Source organism: Ursus arctos, unplaced genomic scaffold (assembly GCF_023065955.2).
Source record: "Ursus arctos isolate Adak ecotype North America unplaced genomic scaffold, UrsArc2.0 scaffold_17, whole genome shotgun sequence".
In the NCBI taxonomy this organism is placed as follows: Eukaryota; Metazoa; Chordata; class Mammalia; order Carnivora; family Ursidae; genus Ursus; species Ursus arctos.
Genome location: NW_026622841.1, coordinates 19579796 through 19605594, shown reverse-complemented (window position 1 = coordinate 19605594; position 25799 = coordinate 19579796). Strand labels below are relative to the sequence as shown.

At 38.6% G+C, this 25799-nt stretch overlaps 1 protein-coding gene across 4 annotated transcripts in view; it reads left to right on the top strand.

Moving 5' to 3' along the window:
* RAB27B (RAB27B, member RAS oncogene family) overlaps positions 1–25188 on the top strand; it is a 140277-nt gene extending 115089 nt beyond the window's left edge. For 3 of the 4 annotated variants that reach the window (XM_057313070.1, XM_026496355.4, XM_057313069.1), the window contains 5 exons: positions 7870–8041; positions 9706–9791; positions 14641–14744; positions 17917–18040; positions 19109–25188. In XM_057313070.1, coding sequence (XP_057169053.1) covers positions 7889–8041; positions 9706–9791; positions 14641–14744; positions 17917–18040; positions 19109–19295 — 654 coding nt within the window. In that variant the 5' untranslated portion in view covers positions 7870–7888 and the 3' untranslated portion in view covers positions 19296–25188. Of the gene's footprint in view, positions 1–7209; positions 7340–7869; positions 8042–9705; positions 9792–14640; positions 14745–17916; positions 18041–19108 lie in introns of all 4 variants that reach the window. The other variant, XM_044383022.3, reaches the window with a different exon arrangement.
* Positions 25189–25799: the final 611 nt, after the last annotated feature.

The following is a 25799-nucleotide window of genomic DNA, read 5'->3' as shown; positions in this document are numbered from 1 at the left end:
TTCTTAATGCTTACTTTAATGCAAACATTTATGCAACGTCTTCAGTGCATGTGGTATGTGTGTTTCGAGTGAGTAACTAATGTTTTGAGGACTACTCTTAATTTGCAGAGAAACAAAGTTTAGAATATGTGAGGGAACAAAACGATCTGTAGCTGGGAAAGCACGTTAAGGGCATCGTAATAGCGCGTGTCAGCAGCAGAAGGAATCCGGTAGCTGTGTGCCAAGCTTGGCTGATGGCGATCAGCAAGAGGAAATCGCTCTCAACTGTAACAAGATCAAATCAGATAAACTGACTCTTTTCTTGACCAGTGGGTTTTTTCTACTCTAGAACGAGTTGCTGAAGGGGGTGAAAGAGTCTCAACCTTCTGGAAGAGCTTCCTGTAGATGTGGCTCAAAGTGATAAAAGGAGGGGGAAAAGCAGTTCCCAAATCTGGGGGCGCTACTGTCGTAATTTAGTGGAATCATAAACTCTAAGTTCCAGGACCTGCCTGCAGAGATCCCGGTTCAGCCCTTCTGGAGACGTCTTAGAGTTTATACTTGTAAACTTCCCAGGGAATACTGATGATCAGCCAGCGTTGGGACCCACTGGCTGACACGCACGCCCCAGTTCTGTTCCAGTGCTGTTACACAGGCTCCTGGCGGCCAGGGGGCCCTGCTGTTTCTCAGTGATTTTCAATTATTCCTGATTTGGGAGCACTTTTGCTTAGTAGAATGATCAGGACCCTGTCAAATAAGGAATTTTTAAAAAAGATTATTATTTATTTATTTATTTATTTATTTTGGGGGGGGAGTTGCACACAAGAGGGAGAGGGAGAGGGAGAGAGAATCTCAAGCAGACTCCACGTGCTGAGCACAGAGCCTGACGTGGGGCTCCATCTCCATGACCTGAGCCAAAATCAAGAGTCAGATGCTTTGACTGAGCCACCCAGGCGCCCCATATGAAATATTTTTATAAAAAAGAAATTACTATAAATGTGAGAATAAGGCTCATAGAATATATCCTACAGGTCCTTTCCATGGCGGTTCAGGAGGGTATTATTATCTGAACACACATGATTCCTACTAGTAATTGACTTCATTGTAAACAAGTATTAATTAATACCCAGCTAGTGGAGCTGGGTAATTTTCAAAAATATTTTTTAAAATATTTTTAAAATAGAATATGTTATTCTTCCTTCCTTGGACTTTTAAAATAACTCCACTGAGCATAATTCATATTATCATAAAATCGACCCTTTGAAAGTATACAGTTCAGTGGTTTATAGTACATTCACAAAAAATGTGCCCCCAGTGTTATCTAAATCCAGGGTAGTTTCGTCATCCCTCCCAAAAAACGTCTTCCCCATTAGCAGTCACTCCCCATTCCTCCTCTCTGCTTCCCCTGGCAAATGCTAACTTATAGTCTGTCTCCATGAGTTTGCCTATTGTGGGCATTACATGTATATGGAATCATAAAATCTGTGGCCTTTCACATCTGGCTTCTTCCACTTAGCCTGTCATCAAGGTTCATCCATGTTGTAGCATCCGACCCTACCTTATCCTTTTTATGGCTGAATAATATTCCATTGCATGGCCATGCCACATTTCGCTCATCCATTCATCCATTAATGGATATTTGCATTGTTTCCCTTTTGGGGACTGTTAGGAGCATCTGTGCACAAGTTTTTGTGTGGATATATGTTTGCATTTCTTTTGGGTATAGACGTAGGAGTATTGCTCATTTGGAAGCTGGCTGATTGATACACGGGAGTGTATTACTCTTCCCTCAAGCTGTGTAGATGTTTGAAATGTCTTGTAATAAAGAAAAAAAAGGGGGGAAAAAAGCCCCTCACATTGTTTCAAAAGTTGCCACAAAATTAAGCCAATGGAAGAAAATGTTACTTTTGAGAAAAAAATATTTAGACAAAATTATTCATTGGCTTAGGAATTTGATATGCGAGAATAATAAAAAATGTGTGAGAATAATATATCTATGGAGATAAATCAGTTGAAAGATGGCTTGTGTCAGAGTTTTTACCCCTTATTTTCAGGGCAAGTAAACTGAACTTCAGAGTTCAATAACTTCTTTGTTTATGTCTATTCCATTAGACCCTTGATCATAGAATGAAGCAAAATGGATACTTTTATCTTTTAAAATAGATTTGATTGTTGCAAGAGACACATTGACCATTGTCAGCTTAAGTAAATGTTGTTTGAGTTGATAGTGATTTATACTTATAATTGGGTTTAAATGTTCCATATAGGTTCACATCCATTAATTATAAATAGCCTTTAAGAAGAATCAAAATGAAAATTAAAACCTTCCTAACAGAACAAACTGCTATCGAATACAAAGATTTTTTAAAAATTACCTCCCTCCTTCCCTCCCTTACAGAGAATCCCTGGAGTACCATCCATAATTTATTTATTTTTTAGAAGATTTATTTATTTTTAGAGACAGAGAGTGGGGGGTAGGGGCAGAGCGGGAGGGAGAGAGAGAATCTCAAGCAGACTCCCTGCTGAGTGTGAAGTCTGATGCAGGACCCAGTCTCATAACCCTGAGATCATGACCTGAGCCAAAATCAAGAGTCGGACACATAACCAACTACACCACCCATGTGCCCTGGTTCCTGTAGGACACGAATGTGGTTATGGGAAGCAGAATTCCCAGGTCAGTCCATGAGAACCACCCTCAAGCGATCACTCAATGCCAGTTTGCTGTGAGAACTCCAGATCTCAAGATGTACCCAGTGTCTGGCCCAATACAAACCAGTCAAATAAGGATAAATGAGGAAATATTAAGCATCTGTCCATTTTATGCTTGACAGCTTTATTTTACTTAAAGTACCTACAGAGTAATATCACTGATACTTTGTCTACTATTTTAAGCTTTCCGAAGTACCTTAAGAATATTAAGTTGGTTTTGAGGCCTTTGGGTGGCTCCGTTGGCTAAGCGTCTGACTTCGGCTCAGGTCATGATCTCAGGGACCTGGGATCAAGCCCTGTGTCTGGCTTCATGCTCAGCAGGGAGTCTGCTTGTCCCTCTGTCCCTCCCCCGCTCATGCTCTTTCTCTCCATCTCTCTGTCCCTCTGAAATAAATAAATAAATAAATAAATAAATAAATAAATAAAATCTTTTTAAAAAATAATATGAACTTGGTTTTTCTTAATTTAATACGTTCAAGTCACAGGGTCCTAGCTTGTCATGGCGTTTTAAAGATTATTACTTGGAGAACTAGCAAAGACCATCTTAAGTTCACATGGGTAAGTCCACCTGTATAGTATTCATCCATACATATCTGTAGCATTTGTTAAGCTCCCCTCTAGAGAAAACAGAGCGTATCCTCAGAGTCATACAGAATATCACGCAGCTTACGAGGTGCCAGTGAGTATGTGTTAGATGGGTGAATGGGTGCTTACATGGAGAAGCCCAGTTCTGAGCCCTCATCTATTCAACTGACAAGTTTATGTGCTTTTTGCCAATACAGATCTCTCTTCCAAAAATTACAATCCCTCTGTGCTTTCTCTTTTCCTAGGTTATTTGAAACTGCTTCTCTGAAGATATAAATAGTCTATTTTGAGGTTTTTATAGAAATAGAAAAAGGAGCTCAGGGAGCCAGACCCAGAAGGTCCCTCAGTGATCATTTAATCTAAATATTCACTTCACAATTGAGGAAGGAAGACAAATATAAGTCCTGAACTTGGAGGGACACCACTTCCACTAACTGCTCAAAGATTAATTTCATTAATTATGACATTTGCATGGCTCTGACGCTCGACACATACGTACTGATTCCCTAACACACGCCTACCACTGTACTGGACTCTGTGGGTCCAGCACTGGACAAAGGATATTAAGTTTCTGAGCAGATGGAATTTATGTTGAACAAGAATGAGGCATAGCAGTGGGGAAGAGAGAGAAAGAAACTATGGGCAGCCTCATTTGAGATAGTCTAACTATGAAAATCGTATTCCTGTCAATAACCAGAGAAAATTCCCTTCCCCCATAGAATGAAAATATTTCTACTTTCTACCTATCTAACCCACTTTTCATTTCAAATTATGACAAACAACAGTCTTGGACTTTTTGTTGTCGTTGTTAGAAACTGTCATTCCCACAAATCGCATAACTTCTGTGCATGTGACTTCTCATCTGTAAACTGAGGACTAGACCACAGGGTTATTTAGATTTCCTTCTACCTTTGCGACTGTTCATTAAGCAGAGCCTACAAGTGTTTTGAATTCTTTTTGCTACTCTTCCCAGTCCCTTACCTTCCCATGAAGGGTTCGGAGGGCAATGCCTCAGTTTCGGTATCTAAAAGACCTTCTGGCTCTTGTGGTTTAGCTTGTGACACAGTGATAATGGGGGACAGTCAGACATATTTCCTGAAGTACAGCAATCTTCTGGCTTTTTCTTTACTTTTAGATCCATAGAAGGAAGAACTGACAAGACCATCAATCATTGTGCAGGAATAAATACTGCTAAACTTGTCAGCTTTTTGATCCTTCCCAGATCATTTTTTTTTAGCTCAGTTCTTGGAAAAGGAAACTTTACCAAGGCTTTTATTTTTCTTTGCGGTGTCATATTTGCTGGGCCAAGGATAGAATATCGAGGTCATATGATTTTAGGACTCGGAAAATCACATGGTAATAAAAGCGGAACCAAACTAAGTAACTATATATGAGTAGTGATACAAAAATGAGAAAATACATTTTCAAAAGAAACTTAAAAGGCAAATGATCTCATGCCAAGTTTACTTTGTCAATTTCTTTAACTAGTCTCCTGGAGACACTAAATAGAAGTTTTCTATAGTGCCAAGCTTTGCATTCATTTTGGGTGGAATTTCAATGCCGCAAAGTATCCACAGCCCTTCACTTATAGAAAAGAGCCAGTGTGGGCCACAGTGAGATTGATCCATGGCTAGCCAATTATTCACTCTGGATTAGAGCCTGACTGGGAGGCAAGTCAGTATTGGCCCAGGCAAGTTTATGTACCAACAGAGAACAAATTGCAGATCAGGAATACCTGGTAGGTCATGTGGCTGGCAAGTGGTGATAGTCTCATTCTACAAGTGGGAAGTCATATTCCATGCAGCGGTCTGTATCTTCTTTCCACATAGGTAATTCCTCCCTTTGTTATAAGATTAAATACAAATTCGTCTTCCTCTACAAAATCTTCTCAGACCACTGCGGCCCGTGAAGATTACTGTTTAGTTGGAACTAAAAGCACAACTATTTGACTCGTCAATCATGCTCCCCTCTCTTATAAAACTATGTTGTTGTTGTTGTTGCTGTTTTGCATCTTTAAGTTTTAACTGCATGCATGCCTTATCAGAAACTAGATTATAAATTACATTTAAAAAATTTTCATTTTTGGACCTGATACTATATATTGAAGATATTTAAGTAGATTTGCTCAAGACTTAGCTTTTCTTAACTCCATTACAAGGAATATTGCAAAAAAACATAGTTAACTTTAAGCAAAAATTTAAAGTATGTTCATATATCCTCTTGACTCTAGTATTTTCATTTTTCTAGGCTAGGGGGCCATACTATCCTCTACCTTTATCTTGTATTTAGGCAGCTAGTACCTTTAAGTTCCTCCCCCAATCAAGATTTGTGCTCAGGGAAGGATTTAGCTTTGGTCACTTATATCTCAGAATAAATTTAATCCTTCTTTCCCAAGAGAATTAGCAGTTTCATCCAATTCTACTAGTGAAATGACAGACTTTATCACCCTTCAGAGGAATTGCACATGAGAAAGTTTGGGAAGCAAAGAGAAAAGAAAGTCGAGCGATGGTAACCCAGATAGACCCAAGTTGGGGGAAATGATACTACTTTGATAGCAATCTCCTCTAGCAATCCATTTGGCTCAAAGACTAGGAACAGCAACATCTTAACTATAATGTCCTGGTAAGATATTTAAAAACATCTGAACTTGGAACTAGTCACTGCTAGGTAGTCAGTCACTGAAGACATTTTCCAAGAAGAATTTCAGGTCAATGCTTGAGATATCTGCATCTTTTTATTGAGGAAGGCTGGTTGTTGACGGAAGCTAAGCACTTCTTCCTGAGCAATGTATAGCTACTAAACAAAAGCAACAGCAATAAAAGAGAGAACATTGTCTGCAAACATTCACCATGAGAGTCCTACTCAGTGAAGAAAGCCTATTACAGGGGAGGAGAGCTTTAGCATAGAAGTATGTATTGGCAGCTCTCAAAACACTTTAACTCAAAACACTTCATTAATTAAAGAAACATACATCCATAATGTATTTAACTGGATTTAGCAGCAGGATGGTTCAAATTTTAGAAAATTCTAATTAAAAAATTTGCCAATCTTCCAAATGATGTAATGATACTGATTTGCTAAGTACCCAATTATCATCTTCATCATTATTTATCTAAAGACATGAAACCTTTTAGTTTTGATCACTAACTAAAGTGACTATGTAAAAAATAAATCTTTTTTTAAAGATTTTATTTATTCATTTGACAGAGATAGAGACAGCCAGCGAGAGAGGGAACACAAGCAGGGGGAGTGGGAGAGGAAGAAGCAGGCTCCCAGCGGAGGGGCCTGATGTGGGGCTCGATCCCAGAGCGCCGGGATCACGCCCTGAGCCGAAGGCAGACGCTTAACGACTGAGCCACCCAGGCGCCCCTAAAAAATAAAGTTTTGTTTGCAGTGATGACCACATGCATCATTTTCATACAGGGAGAACATGATTGGAATTGTGTAGCAATTTTTAGATATGTCTGTGGGATAACTTGTTGAAATTTAATTTTAATCGCCCCAGAATGAGAAGTACGATGTTTTCTGGATTTATAAAGGTGGAAAAATATTCTGCCCTTTCATATAATAGGAGAGATACTTTTCTAGGCACTTCTTTATAGGCCTTCCTCTACGTGGGGCTATCATAAACCTGTTTCTACAACTCATGAATCAGAAAGTTTTATCAAATGGCAAATCATTTTGCTGACCTCAGGAGTGGAAACCTTATTAAGTATTCAGTAGGTGATAGTGTAATTCAAAGGGGTCACCAGTGCAGGTGTTCTTGGCATCAGCCCATGGCATCACCCATAGTCATTGTAACAACAGAAGAAATTAAGACTGGGGCAAAGGAGGTCCAGACAATGGGGAAAAATGGCAAATGGCATTCTTTCAGGCAGGAGGAATACTAGCAGAATTACCATAGTCATGCCTCTTACTAGCTTTTTCTCCTTTTTCAAGGTCTGGAAAATATTCAGCAGGTTTGCCAAATACAACAGATTTGCCATTGGAGAACAGAGGCTTTGGTATTTCAAAACAGAAGATTTTTAGACACTGCTTTTGAAATGATTTCAAATCAATGTTTTTAAAGGTTGTCATCTCAGTTGTTAAATTTTTTAAATTAAAAAGGAATATTTTGCATGCACATAATAGAAAGCTCACTGTGCATGATTAGATGCAAAATGTTTCCCTAGGCTTTTCTCTTCCACTACCCATAAGTAATTGCAATCTCTCCCTAGCCTCCCTGCATCTTTTGGGGCAGGATTTTCTGTTTTCTGTGACCTCCTTCTCTTCCTGGCACCAGACTGCTGTCCCCAAAGGGCACTGGCTTTAAAACCAAAGGCTGTGGTTCTTTAAGTTCTACTGCTGTGGATGGCTGTGGTGGGTACCAGATAGCTTTTTTCCCCTATTAATTGACATGATGTAAAAAGATTTGTACTGAGTGAAATAATAGAGGTGCCCTTACTCATGCAGCTGCCCTGAACACGTTAATTCAGAATTGGACAGAATAAAAGTATTCAACTATTTTAACCTTGAAAAGTAAATTTTTGTTGTGTTTTGAAGGAAGGGAAAGGGAAACCGATTTTTATCATAACCTACTATTCTTCCTCTCCTATACAGGCCCACCAAGACCATCACTATGACCGATGGGGACTATGATTATCTGATCAAACTCCTGGCCCTTGGAGATTCGGGGGTGGGGAAGACGACATTTCTTTATCGATACACAGACAATAAGTTCAATCCCAAGTTTATTACGACAGTAGGAATAGACTTTCGGGAAAAACGTGTGGTGAGTTTTTAACCATACTGTTATGTTAACCTTGTTGCTGATTTCTCCTTCCCTCCCAAAATAAAATAGAATTAAGAAGCTATGTCTATTGCATTGCAAGGTGTCTTTTATCACAGGAAATTCATAACCTGTCACTTTAATTCAATTTAGAATACTCTTAATGTTGTCAACTATAAATAATATTTTGCTAAGAAAAACGTCGAGAGGCACTATCAACTGTCTTCAAAAGCATATTAGACAAAGAAATAATTTACAGGTTTATATAGCGTGTTTTCTATGAATTCTCTAGGAATCTTTCAAAACTTGAATGATCCGGGTTGCAAAACCCTTAACTCTTGATCTGAGTTAAGTTTCTCAATAAGAACTAGTGTTCATTTCTCAACCCTTCAGAGAGAAGTTAAAAGAATGATTGGCAAATAGCTGGAACATGAGCTTTGTAAGAGCTTGCTGCATTTTTATTTATGTGTAGACTCAGCTATCAATCACTAGCTTATTATGAACAGAATGTGAGACCAGTCCATGCTATTTTCCAAGATAAGGGAGTTTAAGTGAGAATTACAACTGCTTTCTCCTCCTATGCTAGACGCTAATGACAGGAATAAGGATATTGTGACATGTGAGACGTGGAGCATAGACACATAAGCTGAGCCAGATTTCCTGCCACCCAAGGTATTCTTGATTGCCAACAAGGCTGTGGCTTCCAGTTGATGTCACAAATCTACTCTTTGCTCGAGACTTGGGGGTGGGGGAGAGAAAAGGAAATAGCGACTGAGAAGTTCAGTCCTGGTTCCATACATCCTGTACCTTATCTGAAGGTCAATACATTTTACTGTAGTCTTAGCAACCTTGCTTCCAACCTCTCCAGGGTTTTCCTGTGACCTCACCCCTCCCAAATGCCTCCAGTGACCTAGGTAGGTAAGTCCTTGTGAAGTTGTCCCTTGAAACATTTTTACTAAACCATACTTATGCTAAACTTTAAACATCTCTACTAAACCAGACTTAGGGGAGCCAATGAAGTATTAAAGTTGTTAGGCTTTGCTTAAATAAGAAGCCGAAAGGCCATAGTTTTGAAAATTTAAACATTAAGAAAAAGAGCCTTTGGAAAAAATGGCAAGTAAAGGAAGTTTTGAAAAATCTTGTGTAAACTTACTGAGAAATTCTGTGCGTATTTCGTGGGTAGGTCACTTTGGAAGTCCAAGGCACAGTAAAAGATATTGAGGTATTAGGAAAGCATTTTAGCATTTTAAAGGTGCGTTCACATCTGTTACGTCATTTAAGTTTGCAGTAATTCTGTAAAGTAAGAAGAGATCATGGGTCTCAGTTTGCTGTAAGAAAATAAGATTCAAAGAAGTGAAATGAAGGGTTGATATTCGAACCTAGAACTTGGGTCCTAATCTAATGTTTGCTGTCTCCGTGAGGAAATGACAGAAGGTGTCTAATTTAAGTTTGCAGTATGCCTAAATTGTGTTGAAAATCATACTTGTACTTGACATTTAAAAGTGAGAGTATATGTGATACTTCTGGAAAAAAACAGAGCAAATATTTATTCTGCACTATGAACTTTGATTATAGTAATTGAGAAAAAACATGCTGAGGGAACCCAGAGAATTTGAATGTCGACAAAATCCAAAGTAATATCAACTGATGAAAATTGTATCTTTTAGGTTTATAATACCCAGGGACCAAATGGATCATCAGGGAAAGCATTTAAAGTGCATCTTCAGCTTTGGGACACCGCCGGCCAAGAGCGGTAATAGTAAATTACTTCGTTTCTAGCTACAAACAGCTGAGAAAAATTTCTTTTAAAGTGAATGTTGTACGTGGACTTGAAAGCAAATGTTGTACAACTCTCTTCCTGGTTCCAAAATAGACATTTATGTCAAGAAATAAAAATAAATTATTTATAGTTAATAAACCATAACTACCATTGTGGATTTGGTACGGATTTCAAAAATCAGATCTTTAGCGATCTCTGGAGACCCTTGTTCTGTGTTGTCTTTGTACTTTCTTTTCCTTTCTTTTTTTTTTAAATAATAATTTTTCATTATGTTATGTTAGTCACCATACCATACATCCTTAGTTTTTGATGTAGTCTTTGTACTTTCTAATAAGAAAAAAAACAAACCCTCTAGAATTTAATTCAAGTGGGAAATTAACATGATTACAAATGCAACCTGGAGAGGGAGTTGAAGAAAGGGTAGTAAGACCTTTCCCATTTATTTCCATTCTTCTGCACACACTGTCTGTCCTATGCCTCTTGACAGGCTTAGTTTTCTAAGATTTGGGGCATACCATTGCTCTCTGGCTAGAATGTTTTCCTCCCTCTCCACCTTCCTTGATCCTCTCCTTTTACCAAGCCTAGGTCATGGACCACCTCCTCTGTGAGGCCTTTCTAAATGCCCATCTGAAACAAACTCCCTCTTTCTGTGAACTCCTACACCTCTCCCACCGTCCCTTAAGTTACTCGATTGGTTATATACCACCTTGTAAGAAGGCAAATCTTTGTTTTTTTATCTCTAACTGTGGTCCTTTGATTCACCTGTGGCCTTCTTACCCCCAACAAAATTGTCAACATTATAGGGGCAGAGGCCATGCTTGGTTTTCTAACATCTTCTCAGGTATAATGTCCAAGGCAAGAGAAGGTCAGTCGACAGGAGTGTTGTTTGCTTAGGGCTGGAGGTGCTGTTCCATTATTTGATGAAAATATGTTTCTTTGAGATCGAAGGCTTCAAAGCACTAAAGACCACAAGCTAGTGGAGCTTTTCAATATCAGATTAAATAAAAATTGGCAGGAGATCGTCAGAGATGTTTAGAAGGCACATACCTCCAAATTCTGCATCACATGTCTTAGAATGTTTATGCTTGTAAACACTTTAGTTTTTGAAATGCGTCCAAAGTGTTCTCGCTTTCAGTGAGTGTAAACGCCAGGAGAGGTGCCGGGCCCTCTCCGTTAGCTCTTTTGACTGTGAATTCCATTTACACACATTCTTCAACACTGCTCGTTCTTCTGAAGTCATTCCTCACAAGAATTTCTGTTCATATGTCAGTTTTGTTGTCACAAAGATGTATGTTTTATAGACCAATTTAATTCATTTTTGAAGAAGTAATATGAGAAAATGTGGTTCCCATATGTCCTCACACATGATATGTCAGCCTAGCACGATGGTAGGCTTCTCTCCTCTGCCCCCCTAAGACGGCTGCTCTCTGAGGGAAGTGGGGAAAACTAGGCACAGTCTTAGTAATATGGCAGTTATTCATCCCTTGAGAGTTTTGCGTTGTGTATTTATATAAGGTGTAGCCACGCAGCAAGGTAAACAGTGTCTCATACCTCAGCCCGGTGCTTAAAAATATCTGGCCGTATAACCCGTATAAGATTATGGTTATTGATAAAAGTGGTATCATGGGAACAAGCTAAAAATCGTACCCCTTATGTAAACCTCAAGGATACAGGGCACAGCCTTAGTTCCCAGTGAGGGAGAAAGTAATACTGTGACTCTGGGATCTGTTTTTTTTTTTTTTTAATGTGGTCCCAGCTCTCCCCACCCTGCTGACTCACTGGACAGCATGAGATTGCTGAGTAAAGCTAGAAATCTTTCCCCTGGAGTCACCTTGGGAAGAATGGGGATAACAAGGGTGTTGGGCAGGATGGTCCAGGATAGGAGCCTGTTCTAGAACAAGAATGTCCTATCCATGTTGCTGGGGATGCAGAAAGTTTTACCTCAGTGAGATCCACACAGGAATGTTTTAAAAATAACGTAGCCCCACTTAGCAGGATGGCCCTCTCGCATTTGCGTGGCCCCCACCCATGGTGACGATGACACTCGTCCTGGTGGCAGGTTGCGTGTGTTGGTTTAGCATTGTGTGCATTGTACTGCAGTGACATGGGTGTCAGGATGTCACCGTTAACACAAATTTTTAGAAACCTTTACCAAGGCAACATCTTTGGACTCCGTTTTTAAAACCTTCTGAGCCATGCATTGGAGCCAGCAGAGTAGGCTGTGGCCGTGGACTTGAGCACGACCATGAGCATTGTTGTTCGAGAAATTACAATTTATGTCCGTTCCAAGTTGTAAATGCTAGCCTTTTTTCCCCCCAACAAAAAGACCATTAACATAAAAAAATAACTTTGTCACGTGCTATGGGCAGTGAGAGGGGGCCATGGCTACAGTCTTGTCCTGAAATGAGACACACACACAACACACACAGACACACGTACACTCTCTTTCTTTCTGTCTCTCTCTCTCTTTGGGAGAGAACAGAGAGCAGTTGTCTTAGCTACACTATTGTAGTTGAGTAGGAGACAATTTTGGGAATATAGCTACTCCGCAAAGAGAAAGAAAACTTTGATAAAAGCACTAAAATCTCTGCGAGTTTCCAGCAAACGGTAGGAACAATTCCACAAGAAAAAATTGAGTAAAATTTTTGGTATTTCATAATTATCATGATTAATGTCTTACCAAAGAAATCAAATTTGGGAATAGTCATTAAAATATCTATTCTCTTTGCTCGGGTATTAAAAGAATCGTTCTCTACTGAAGTCATTGAAATCTTTAATAATTGTATATCCTCTGCTATTCTCTTTCTTTTATTTTTGTCTCTTAATTTGACATTTTGTGATCAGATACTATGTTCAGGACCATGAAAATATAATGGATAACAAATTAGAAACATAACTCCTTTCCTGTTGGAGCTCACAAGTCTAGGGTGGAATTTGAACAGATAACGAACAATTGCAATACAGCCTTAGGACAGTGTCAGGAAAACTAAAGATGATGGGCAGGTGCACCAGGAGGAGCCTATAACCCAAATGTGGGTGTTAGGAAAGCTGCTTGGGAAAGTGCTATTTCCTCTGAGACTGTTTTATATATATATATATACACACTCATACACAATGTATGACTGGCTCAAGAGGTAGGAGGTAGAAGAGGCATTAGGGCCAGGTTACCCACAGAAAGAACAGCATGTGTGAGAGCCCAGGGGAGAGAGTGAACTTTCTAAGAACTAAAAGAAGATCAGCATGCCTGTGGATAGTCAGGAGATGAAGCTGGCTAGATGAGCAAGGATCAGTTCATGCAGAGCCTGACAGTGTATTGAAGAGTTCAGTCATTATCTTAAGAGCAGTGCATCATCAGTTAGATGTTTTTAGCAGAGAATTTCTATAGTCAGCAGGAAGGGATCCATGAAGGGTAAGGTCCTGAACAAAACTGGAGACAGGAAGCCTATGAAGAAGACTGTTGAAGTTATTCAGATGAAAGAGGATAGACTCGAAACTAGAGTAGATGGACAGAAATGAAATGGTCAGGAGATAGTTGGTGATTGTATACAGTAGGTGAAGGACAAAGAAGCCATGGTCACCCCAAAGATGGTGATGCATTGATAGAAGAAGAGATCAGGAGGAGGGGCCAGGTTGGGGTTAGACTCCTGAAGTGATAGGTGCCCCAGTTCCCTCCAGCTGGAAACACACTGTAGTTGGGCACACAGCATGAAGGACAGGACAAATCTACACCTATTCATTTGGGATTCAACCTATAGGTGACAATTGAGCCCAGAGAAGTAGATGAGATTATTCAGTGAATGTATGTAGAGTGGGAAAGGGTTGAGAATAGAACTCCAAGGAAACCAAAGAATCCACAAATAGGCTAAAATGTCCTAGGAGGACATTTAGGATACGAAGTGATAGTATTTCAAAGTTATGTGCCTTTCTAAAAACCCATTTCCAAATTCACTTCTGTATCCGTATAACCCAAACCTTCTCTAGTCCCTCTGTGTGGTCTCTGGTTTGCCCAATCCTGCCTTTGAAGTGGATCTCAGCACACCTTCAATTTTACTGAAGAGTGTGGGGTGGAGGAGGTTGGAGCAGAGGAGAGGAAGTCTTTACATAGCACATGACAGAGTATATTCTTCAAAATCCTCCATTAGAGATAAGCATTCTTGCTTTCTGTCTCCAACTAGTACGTCTCTTTGACCTTGTCTTGCTTCCCCTAATCATCTTCTTCTTCCTCCTTTCTTCAATGTTTTTCCCTCTTCCTCATGAAACATGATGCCAGACTGAAATTCAGCTTTACCCCCACAGTGTTTATAAAACAGTCTTCTCACCAGTGTTGTTTTTTCCCTGCAGAAGAACCTAGTTTTAGTTGCTAAGAAGTTGTGGTTTTCTGCACATAATCACGGGCTCATTTTTAGGCTACCGAGTGCCAAGCTTTCTTCTAGACACAGACAAGGGAGATTGAAAAGTATAAGTTAAAGTCCCCATTTGAAACTGGCGTCCAGTTTAATTGTGGACCACAAGATATCTGCGAGCCAACAAGAGAGAGAAGCCAAGGGGCTGTGTAAGCCAGCATGTGACTGAAGGTTACAAACTCCGTGTGCATAATTGCCATAGACCATAAAGCCAGGATGTGGTCCTAAGAAATGTCTACAACCAGATGCCCTTCCCCGATCCTTCAGCAATCTTTCTGCCCACTCTCTCTTTCTGCAGGAGAATCCCTAAGGGATGCCATGGGGATTTCACATTTCAAAGGGAAAAGTGTTGTGTGTACTGTCATCATAATATGTTTGTGGGCTAACTTCCAGAACTATCCACTGTGCTTTCTTGGCAGATTCCGGAGCCTCACCACTGCATTTTTCAGAGATGCCATGGGTTTCTTATTAATGTTTGACCTCACCAGTCAACAGAGCTTCTTAAATGTCAGAAACTGGATGAGTAAGTGGGATGAAGTTACTCGCATTGGCTACTTTGGGCCCCAACAGCTCTATTTGCTTCTTTGCCTCCAAACATGGAACCAGATTAGGTTCCACAGATTAACCTTGGGATCCATGAGTTTAGCATTCCCTGTGTCACCTTCAAAGTGATGGGCTGTACGTGGCTCACTGAAGGTGGCGTGGAATCGTCCCTTCCTTTGACACTCTTAGAAGAAGCCTGTGTATCTCTCACAACATATATATATAAAATATTCAAGGTCTTTATTATTGCAATTGAAAGGCTACTAATTCTACTTATCCAGTAAGTCTTAAAGGACTTCTTACAACTGTGTGAGCTACCAGATCTAATCTGGAAAAGAGACAGAGAAAAGCAGCAGTGTTTTCTGAGAGGGATCACTGGCACCTAAAAATGTATCCCCTTGTGCACGGGTTAACTAATGGATGAATTCACGAATCGGTTAATTTGGTGAGAAACTGCCCCAGAGCAGACCAGCCACATGAAGATAAGGTACTGTGTGTCAATCAGCTCACACTGAAATTTTAGATTTTTGGAAAAAAATGTTCAAATGTAAGGAAGACTTAAAATGAAAAATTGATACAATTTAGACGTAAGTTAAAAGTAGCCCAATGAGTTGTTGAAGACAGATTGATGTATGTCAGCATAGGAAAGTAGTATTTGATTTTCTTTTTCTAAAAATTGATGTAGCACTAAAGGGACTATTTCATTTGCATTTTTATTACAAATAAGAATTTTGATCCTGATGGGATATATAAGCAGTCCTATGGACTGGTGATAGGCTTGTCATTTCTAGATTTGTTGGGGCTGTCTATGGCCAGAGTGATATTTTTTTAAAAATTGGATCATATTGGGGCACCTGGATGGCTCAGTCGGTTGGACATCTGACTCTTCATTTCGGCCCAGGTCATAATCTTAGGGTCCTGGGATGGAGCCCCGAGTCAGCCTCCTCACTCAGTGGGGAATCTGCTTAAAATTCTCTCTCCTTCTGCCCCAACCCCCATTCTCTCTCTCTCTCTCTCTCTCTCTCTCTCTCTCTCTCCTGCTCTCTCTTTTTCTCAAATAAATAAATAAATCTTAAAAAAAAAAAAAAACATTGGATCATGTTATTCCCCTCCTCAAAGTCCCTCTGGGACCTCCCAATTCACTTGGAATAAAATCTAGAATCCTTCGCTCACCTGTAAGGCCTTGGCGATCAGGCCTTAGATTCCTGTGTAATTTACTCTTATTCTGTCCCAGCTCACTGGCCTCCAGCCACACATCTCTGCTGCTGTTCCCAGGACAAAAGGCACATTCTCTACGTTGTGGCTTTTACACATTCTGATTTTCTCTGCCTTGGTTTCTCTTCTCCCATTTATGGAGTGTGCCAGTTCTCGTGTCTCCTTCAAGGGTTTGTTTAAACTTTCTTTATCTCTTGGAAGAAGCCTTCCCTGACTACCCATCTAAACTAGTGTGTTTCAGGGCACCTGGGTGGCTCAGTCTGTTAAGCATTGGCCTTCAGCTTAGGTCATGATCCCAGGGTCCTGGGATCAAGTCCTGCATCAGGCTCATTGGGGAGTCTGCTTCTCCCTCTCCCTCTGCCCCTCCCCCCTGCTCGTGCTCTTTCTCTCTTGCTCTCTCTTAAATAAATAAAATCTTTAAAAAATAAATAAACTAGTAATCTTCATTACTTTGTATCTCCTCAGTACACTTTCTGCCACCGCCTGACATCGTCTTATGTGTCTCTTTGGTTACATGTCCTTTTGACTCTCTGCCACTCGAATGTGAGCTCTGTGAAAGTGCAGACTTTGTCGGCTTTGTTCCTTCACAACAGCCCAAAGCTGGGATTAGTGTCCGGCACAGAATAGATACTCAAAAAAATGTATTTCTTCTTATTATATATTATTTATAATTAATACATATAACTGCTTTAAATGTGAATTCAGTAATACAGATGATACCACGGGGACAAATCCCGACAAATTCTGACTTCCTTCATTACTTCTCCATCTGAGTGTTTATCCTAGGATTTGTCCCCATTTTCTTTTATTACTGTATTTCTTTCTCTAAATTTTGGTGGTATTATTAGATTCTGAGGAGATAAAGAGATAATAAGATTATTAGACTCTTTCAGAGAATGATTTGTTCGTCCTTTCTTGAGGCAGATAAAATTCTTCCTTATTTAAAGAAAAATCCAGGAGGATACTATTGGGATTTAAGATAATTAATTGGCATGTCTCCTAACACTTTAATTTTTAACACCCAAGTAATCAGTGTTACAGGGTAAGCCTTGTCTTCCTCCTCGGCAAAGTTGTATACAGCATGCCTTGAGATAGAAATTAGTAATCCCCATAACTCAAAAACGTAGGTTGACAGATTTCTTATCATTTCCTTCCTTCTTTCCTTCCTTGTTCCCTTCCTCCCCCAACCCTTCTTCAGTCCTTCCTTCTTTCCTTCCCTCCTTTTCCCCTTCCCTCCCTCTTTCTTCTCTCTTTTGCACAGTGTATCCTAGAGAAAAAGAAAAACAAGTCACCTGTCTTAAAATTGTTTCTACATGAATTTGTGGTGGTTCAGAAACATTCTATTCTAATAGGTCATCATCTTGGACTTCAGGAGATAGAAATGTACCTGCCTTGGGGCACCTGGGTGGTTCAGTCAGTTAAGCATCTGAGTCTTGATCTCAGCTCAGGTCTCGATCTCAGGTTCATGAGTCAAGCCCCGCATTGGGCTCCATGTTGGGCGTGGAACCTACTTAAAAAAACATAGCAGACTCTTAAAGGAAAGAGCAAACTTACACACTTAAAATTCCTGTTCTATTATCTCCCTTATATTTGAGGAACAAATAGTATGAAGCAGTATGTCCATCTTGGAGGACATTTCCCCGGATGTACAGCACTGATAGGTGATCATACAGGTGCTTCATAGCAATTATTATTCATAGTCACAACCTGCAGTTTTTGAAGCATCGTCTTCATTCAGATGAGGAAGCTGCAGTTGAGTAAAGTTAAGTAACTTTATATCATATAAGTTTATATCACGTAACTAGCAAGCAGCGAAGTGAACAATTAAATTAGGAATTTGAAGTATGAAAAAAAGAAAAGGAGTTCAAAGTATGAGCAGTCATTTGACATTACTGGTTTATAACTAACGTGCTGGGTCCATCTGCTTTCTTCCTAAGGCCAACTGCAAGCGAATGCTTATTGTGAAAATCCAGATATAGTATTAGTTGGCAACAAGGCAGACCTGCCAGACCACGGGGAGGTCAATGAAAGGCAAGCCCGGGACCTGGCTGACAAATACGGGTACGTCTTTGACACGGACATGTCACCTGACCGTGCACGCTACTGCTTAGTGATGGAGCAGGGACATGAGCTGGATACTGGGAGAAATCCCCTTGAGTCAATAATGGCCCATGAATGAAAAAGATCTTTCAGGGGAATGTATGTGATCTTTTAAATCAAGTCCTTAATAGTAATAGCAGCTAACATTGCTGAATACTCCTTATGTACTAACAACTGTCCCTAGACTTTAACTCTTTTAACCCCTCATGATCATACATAGGGGATCTAGAGTTCTCCCATTTTATATGTGAAGAATTGAGGCATAGAAGGATTAAGTAACTGATGGAAGGCCACGTAGCTAGTAAGTAGCAGAGCTTGAATTCAACCCGGCACTCTGAGATCAGAGCTCATGATTTTCAGCACGATAGTCTGCTGCCTTTCCACTAATAGCTGTAAAACTCTAAGAAATAACACCTGACCGGGACATAATATTGCAATCCTTATCCTAGCTGAGCCTAAGTGGCAGATTAAAAAAAAAAAAAAAGAAATACTCCCCTACAATGATAAGTTGACTTCCAACACAGACTTTAAATTTAAAGCAGTTTCAGCATACCTGCCAATTTTTTACTGAAGACTTTTCCGTGAGAGCTTTAAAAATGTGTAACTTTTGATTCCATATAAACTATTTACATGCATCTCTTATTCAGTGCCTGCTTAATTTCTAAGTCAAATTTCCAGATAATTGATTAGGAGGGAAGTGATATTTTAATGGTAAGATCTATCCCTAATTCAGGTATTTCTACCCTCTTAATTTTTTTGTGAAACAGTGATAATGCCTTAGCTTCAAATTCCTAAGTACCTCCCATATCCGTTTCCTTGTCCATAAAATCGGTTATACCCATACGAGAAAGCTGCCCATCAATTTTTACTCACTGAGAAAAAACAAGATACTTTCCATCTCAGTGGGCAAAACCCTGATTATTTCATCATCTCTCAGCCAGCCATGTTTTTGCCTATGTTACTTATTTGTACGTCTGTGTCTTTTCGATTTCTTCCTCTCAAAAATATGTGTCATCTCTTCGATGCAAGCATACCATATTTCGAAACAAGTGCCGCGACCGGCCAGAATGTGGAGAAAGCTGTGGAAACCCTTCTGGACTTAATCATGAAGCGAATGGAACAGTGTGTAGAGAAGACACAAGTCCCCGACACTGTCAATGGAGACTCTGGAAAGCTAGATGGGGAAAAACCAGCAGAGAAGAAATGCGGCTGCTAGACCCTACGTAGGAACTGATCATCAAAAACCCCACCCGAATATTACTTCCAAAAAACAGCGACAAACCATGAAATTGTTGTTGAGTAGACCATGCATAATGGCATGTCTTTCTTTTTCTGCCAGAAAAATCTATTTTAAGAAACCAGAATAGTCAACAGTGTTCAAAAGAATTGACCAGTTGTCTCTGACGCACCCTCCAAACAAGATCAGAGATTTCCTAGTGTGATCTCGCGGTCATGGATGCTCAATTTTTTTTTTTTATGAAGAAGATGAGTATATAAGAAAGTATTCAAGATGATATCAGTGAGTTTTAAATCAGAACAAAAATGACCATGTCACATGGGGGAAAGGAATAGGCCACGAAAGGGAGAATATAGAAAGATGATTTTTTTTCAAAGATTGGATTTACTTCTTATATTGAATTTGATTTGTACTTTTAGTTTTGCATTGGGGGAACATATTAGCTAAAAATGGGTATACAATAAAGAATTCTAAATGGATCATTAATAATGACATTACTATGTACACCCAATAAGCTGTCCTAGGGTGACTCAAGTACTGGTAAGGTTATGAGATTGTGAATCAGACTTCTGTTAAAATGTGGGAGACTGTATATTAATGTCATTTTTATATTCTTAATAAATGGCAGATAGATAAGAATAGGACTGTGAACGACAAAGCACAAGAGAAATGCCTTAGGAAAAAAATGGAAGTATGAAACCATGGCATTTGGACAAATGATATTAAATGTGTCTGTTACAGATGTCTGGAAGAATCATTTAGCCAAATTTCACTCAAGCCAATTAGAAGTTGACATTATCAGCTGGGATTAAGAGAATCTCCAGAAGTTTCCCTTTCCAAACAAAATTTTGGAAATTGGTTCAGTGTTCAGTTTCACATTTCATTTTTCTTAGTAAATGGTCACAAGGAGAAATTAAAGATTGTCATTTATTAAATATGTCTTCAAAAATGCAGTCAAGAAAAACTATTTAGCCTTAATTGTTTTTAGACAAAATATGTTGGTGATATGAAAACAAAAAGTGACAAATAATTGTGGGTTTAACTTACAAAAGCACGGGAAATTCTAAATCACACTTCCACCCTCCACACCCACCCCTGACTTTGAATCAATTGCAAAAATACAGGTGTGTTCCTTTGTGAATCAACAACTTCAGGATGATAGATTGATTTTTATGGTCACTCTTGAGTTTTCATGTCATTCATCACATAAAAATTGATGATACCTCATGCCATATTACAATATATGAAAAAATACATATGTTTTTGTTTGCCCAAGGCAAAATACTCACATTTGAACTATAGTTGGGGGTAGGGCAGGAATGGAGCTGTGTATTTTCTCTCTAAAAATTTGGTTACTCACATTTTTACATAAAACTGCCTTTTCTTTTTAAAAATCATTACAAAAAGATTTTCCATTGCCTTTTCTTATTGTTGTGTCTAAACTGATATTACATTGTTTTTTTCAATCATTGTTTTTGATAAGCATAGCAACTCCTGTTAAACTATTATTTAAATATTTCAGTCAGTTTTATCAGTAACAAAGGCATCACACTTCAAGTTTTCTCTTTTTACCATGAGTATATCCCCACCCTTGAACCTCTCTCCGGAGTCTACATCTGGTATAGAATCCATTATTAGGAACACAGATCCAAGGGATTGTCTAAAATGTTCTTGCAAAATTCTCAGTGTGAACTCTTCAGTTCCTCTGACTTTGGAAGCATAATGCCAGCTTCTAGGATCCATCATACTTGGGTATTCCCTCCAATGCTGTTTTTCTCTACGATGCACTTCATGACCTCAGTTCCTGAGCCATGAGGATAGAAAGCTATTCACTAACACCCAAGATGCTTTGACTGAAAGAAAAGTGAGCAGAAACAATATTATCATTGTTGTGGCAAAATTTGGTAAACTTCTATGGTCATTTTATCAACTCTCCTTTGGATTCAAATTGTGATGTCTCTGGCATTCCCGTGATAGGGCATGTTTAGCCTTTATGAAATCCTAAAGGTATTCTATTTTGGATTTGTTTTTTGTTTTCTACTCTTTTTCCAGTTATATGACTGACTTTTGCCAAGATTCTGTCATTGCCAGTTGACAAGCATTTATTCAGGGTCTATTTTAAGATCATTATTTGATAGCTGTAGCATGAAGCAGAGGGCGACGATGCCTATAATTATAGAACTCTGCCTATAAAAATAACAATTATTGGGCAACAGTCTCAAGAGGAATGAAATTTAAAGAAGACAAGAAAATTAATTTAAAATAGTGTCCTACTTATAAATAAATACTTGACCTAAGAAAATATTTTCTCTCTCGAGTTTGACATCTGATCCCAAATTCTATGTCACCATTACTGGAAATGCCTTCACTTCTTATTACAGAATTAATTATTATGTATAATTCATTTTACAATTTCAAATTGATTTGGGAACATGAAGTATACAGACTGCTTTAAAGAATTGCATACCTCCTTTAACCTAAAACAGCATGTATTTTTAGCCAAGATGTATCCTGTTACTTGTTATCTCCCAAATGCTTTGATAAACCATACTGTATTTTGGGGAAATGTTTAAAATGTACATGAAGTTCCTTTCCGATATAGAAATCATTCTGGAGTGCTTACACTAGTTTGATGTTTACATTGCTCTAACACAGTGCCTCGAATACCTCTATGACCAAACTTGTCTCCAACCGCATAGCTCATTTCCTGTTATATATTTGAGGAAGGTCTCACAGAGACACTAAAGGCGTTCTGACATCTTCAGCAAGGGGACAGGATGTTATTGGAATCTGGAAATGATTACCACCATCTCCTGGTCTCCTAAGCTTCTCACGGAGTGGGGGTGGGCATCGCTCGAGACTTAACTGTGAGTAGGTACAAGGTTACCTTTTGATACAAGAAAAGAAAAATCCTTTGAAAAATGTATCAAAAATGGCTGAGAAAGCATGTTTGTCTTGGTATGACGAGGGTCACAAGTCATAAATTGGCAGAGAAAATGCTGAGTGCTAGAAATTGAGCTTGTGGGTCCTACATAAGTGTTAGAATTCTTGCAAGTCACCACTCGAGTTGATTTGCTATCATTTCCATAGTATCAGCTATACATTGCAAAAAATTCAAAACCAGCATTTTCTAAGGTAAATATTTCATCGGTTGTTTTTCACCAGGTGGGCCATTCTGTGTATCAGTGGGTGTCTTTGTTATGCTTCTAGAGTGTGCTATTCTCTGCCAACCTGTACAGGTTAAATGACCTGGGCAAGAGTTTCAATCAGACCTTTCTTTTCTCCTTTGTAAGAGACAGAAGCTTGACTATGGAGAAGTACATGACTATATTAAAAAATAAATAACAGCCAAAATATTCTATAAACTGAATCAACTAGAAATCACCATATTTGTTGAAGCTCATGAACACACTGGTCGACTAGAAAGAGAAGCAGTGTGTGTAATAGTGAATAACTAGGTAGAGTGGAAACCCAGAACCTGTGTCCATGACACAAAATTATTCACTGTTCTGTAGCTCTGTTCACTTTAAAAAAGGGTATATATGCTTCCCTCAATGTGTACCATACTAAAGCATTGAGGGAAAATTCTCATCCATAAAGAATCTTGGAGTTACAATCTCAAACTTAAACTGTAAAGAGATAATAATGAAGCTTCTGGTTTCCTAAGATACTGAACTCTTTAAAAGAGAGATCTGAGAGCGAATGTTAGCCAAAGGGATGGAAAAGTTGTCTTTCACTCTGTACCACCAAGCTTAAAAGAAGGCTAGTGTATGCGAATATTTTAGGGAAAGCTTTATGATCTTTAAAGGTGATAAGATGCTGTCTATACTTGAAAAAGATGTCTGAGAATTCACCAAAAACTATTATTTTCTTCTTGCTCTTTGACCAATATGATATAAATTTATTTCTGGGGAGAGTGCTGAACTCTTAAGCATGGCAAGTAGAAATAGAGTGTTATCTGAGATGAGTGTTGTCTCAATGCTTTATAAACCCATGAAGATATTTGTCTCATAGAGTAGGACTGATAAAAATCATTGTTAGAAATCTAGGGGATTTTAGGAATTTATTGCCTTGGAATTCTTAGGTGGAGACCCAACCATGATGACATTGTTAAGGAAGAACTATAAAGAGAGGTTAGAGTTCAACATTGTCTGAATACAATATTGCAGAACACAGAGAAGACCATGTACTTTGAGGCTGATTTTTAAGTAGAAAATGAAAAAGAGAATTACCAACAAGAAGAGTGTTTGTAACTAGATCCAAGGCAAATATTTATCCATCATTTTTATCTATCAAGTGGAAATTTATGCCCTTAGAACTAAGCTAATGAAAATATTTAAACACCAAATATTTCATTAGTGGCATCAAAATGTGGGAAACTTTGAAACATTTTGTTTGCTCTGTCTGAATTTAATTTTCTTATAAATAGCACTTTGACTAATTTTTCAAGGAGTAGAATCACAAAGATGCTTCTTTGCACATCTTTTACCAACAGTGTGTGGTTGAGATATTTTCCAGCTTCGTATAGAGAGAGAACAAAAAACAAGCAAAAATATTATCAACAAAATAGGGGGTTATTTAAAAGGGTGTCAGCTTTTGAAGAAAAAAATATACAAAGGAATCATCTTTGGATCGAGTCATTTGAATTTGTTTCCTGGTTCCTTTTCTTTCCAACAGGTTGTGGAAATCATGGCAAATAGCCCTCAGCTGACTTAGTCTTTAAGCATCATTAGTGAATTTTGTAGAAGCAGGCATGTCTGTCTTTAACCTAATGGGTCCCTTATTTAATCAATGGCTCTCGTCCTTATGTCTGCCGGAACATCAAAATGGTGTCCGTCCCTAGTAAAGTATGAACATATTCTTATATTTACTCTTTTATTCTCCAGGTTATTTTCCCAAATGCTCTTTGAGGGGAAGCTTAGTATTATAGAAAGGAAAGTGGCCAGAAGGAACAATTTGGGGACCGTGAGTGTGTCATTAAATATCTTAGTGGCTTCGCCTCATATGGAGTTTATAAACCCCGTGTGCCCCATAGGGTTCATGTCAGACTCAAAGGAGAATCTAAGAAATTGGTTTGTAAATTATGTTCCATTTCATAAACAGGCACTATTATCACAAGCTAAGAATAATAAAAAATTACAGTAGTTTAAGCCACTTGGTTTAAACCACTTGGTGAGGAGAAATTACATAGCAGGGGCAAAACACTAATTTTAGGAGGGGGAATTGGAAGCTATCAATGGTTAGCAACTTGAGGTCATAGTATTTGATTGAAAATGTTTAATATATCTCAAGTTATTGAAAAATATGAGTTCTATTTCATTTTGTACGTCATCTGGTATTTCTTCCAAGGAGTCCAAGTGCATTCTAGATAGTGTTTTACAACTTGGTCAAATCCTCCTTGTACAAGTAGGGCTTTTGTGTCCATCGCCTTGTAAAAGATCTGACTGCATCTGAAATTAAGAGAAATAAGTTATCCTGCTTAATGTGTTAAAAATAGACAATGTTCTACCGTAACACTGAAGTGCTTCACTGTATTCCAGCAGTCTACCTTTAAGTGATACTCTTCTCATTTTTAGGCTAAGCACTTTTGATTGTTCTGTCTGTCATCTCCACAGACCTGTTTTGTCTAGTGCTATGAATGTAAATTAAAACCTTAAACCTGGAGTTTTTATTCTGCGTGCCCCTGAGTATACTGTGGTGCCTGACAAACACTGTTAGATCATTATTTTGTTGTACCAAAGTTCTAGTGGCTTCAGAAATCATAGCATCCAATGATTTTGTGGTGTCTGGGTTTGAATACTACGGTGGCGAACTGTATTCAGTGATTGTTTCTGCACATTTTTCAATAATAAAAATGCATTTTTATCAATTATTTTGTGTACTCAAAGCAAACTTTTTTCTGTGTTGAAGTTGAATGTTAAATCTGTTTCAACCTGGAACTTGTTTTGCATTTAAAGTGGTACCCTCGAGGAACTAGGAAATAGGTATTTGGATTTAGCCAAGTGATTTGTATCCATCTCTCTAAAATTTTTCATTTATTATTTGTTTATCGACTGGGCTTTGCAAGGAAAGTGTTCTAATAATTTCGAAGGATATATGTATAAAATTAACAGTTAACTTGTTACACTATTTTATGATACATAAGCACCTCGGTATATTAGAACCTTTTTCTTCCCCATAATGAAATGCTGAGGCAGAGATGGTAACTTCCTTAGTCCCAGACAGGTGAAAGGATGGATGTTCAAGGCCAATTCAAGACCACAACCATACAGCTTCCTTTTAAATGTTCATTTGCAAAGGCTGCCGTGTTCCCAGAGTCGCTCTCATTCCATATGTTACTTAGATAGTCTTTGCCAAGATAATGATGGGTTTTTAATTTAAAGATAAATAGCTCTCCCACTGTAAGCAAATAAATGCTTGGCACCGTGCTTCCAACTTTACTCCCTGGTAACAATAATGCTGTTTCACATAGGCAGAATCTTT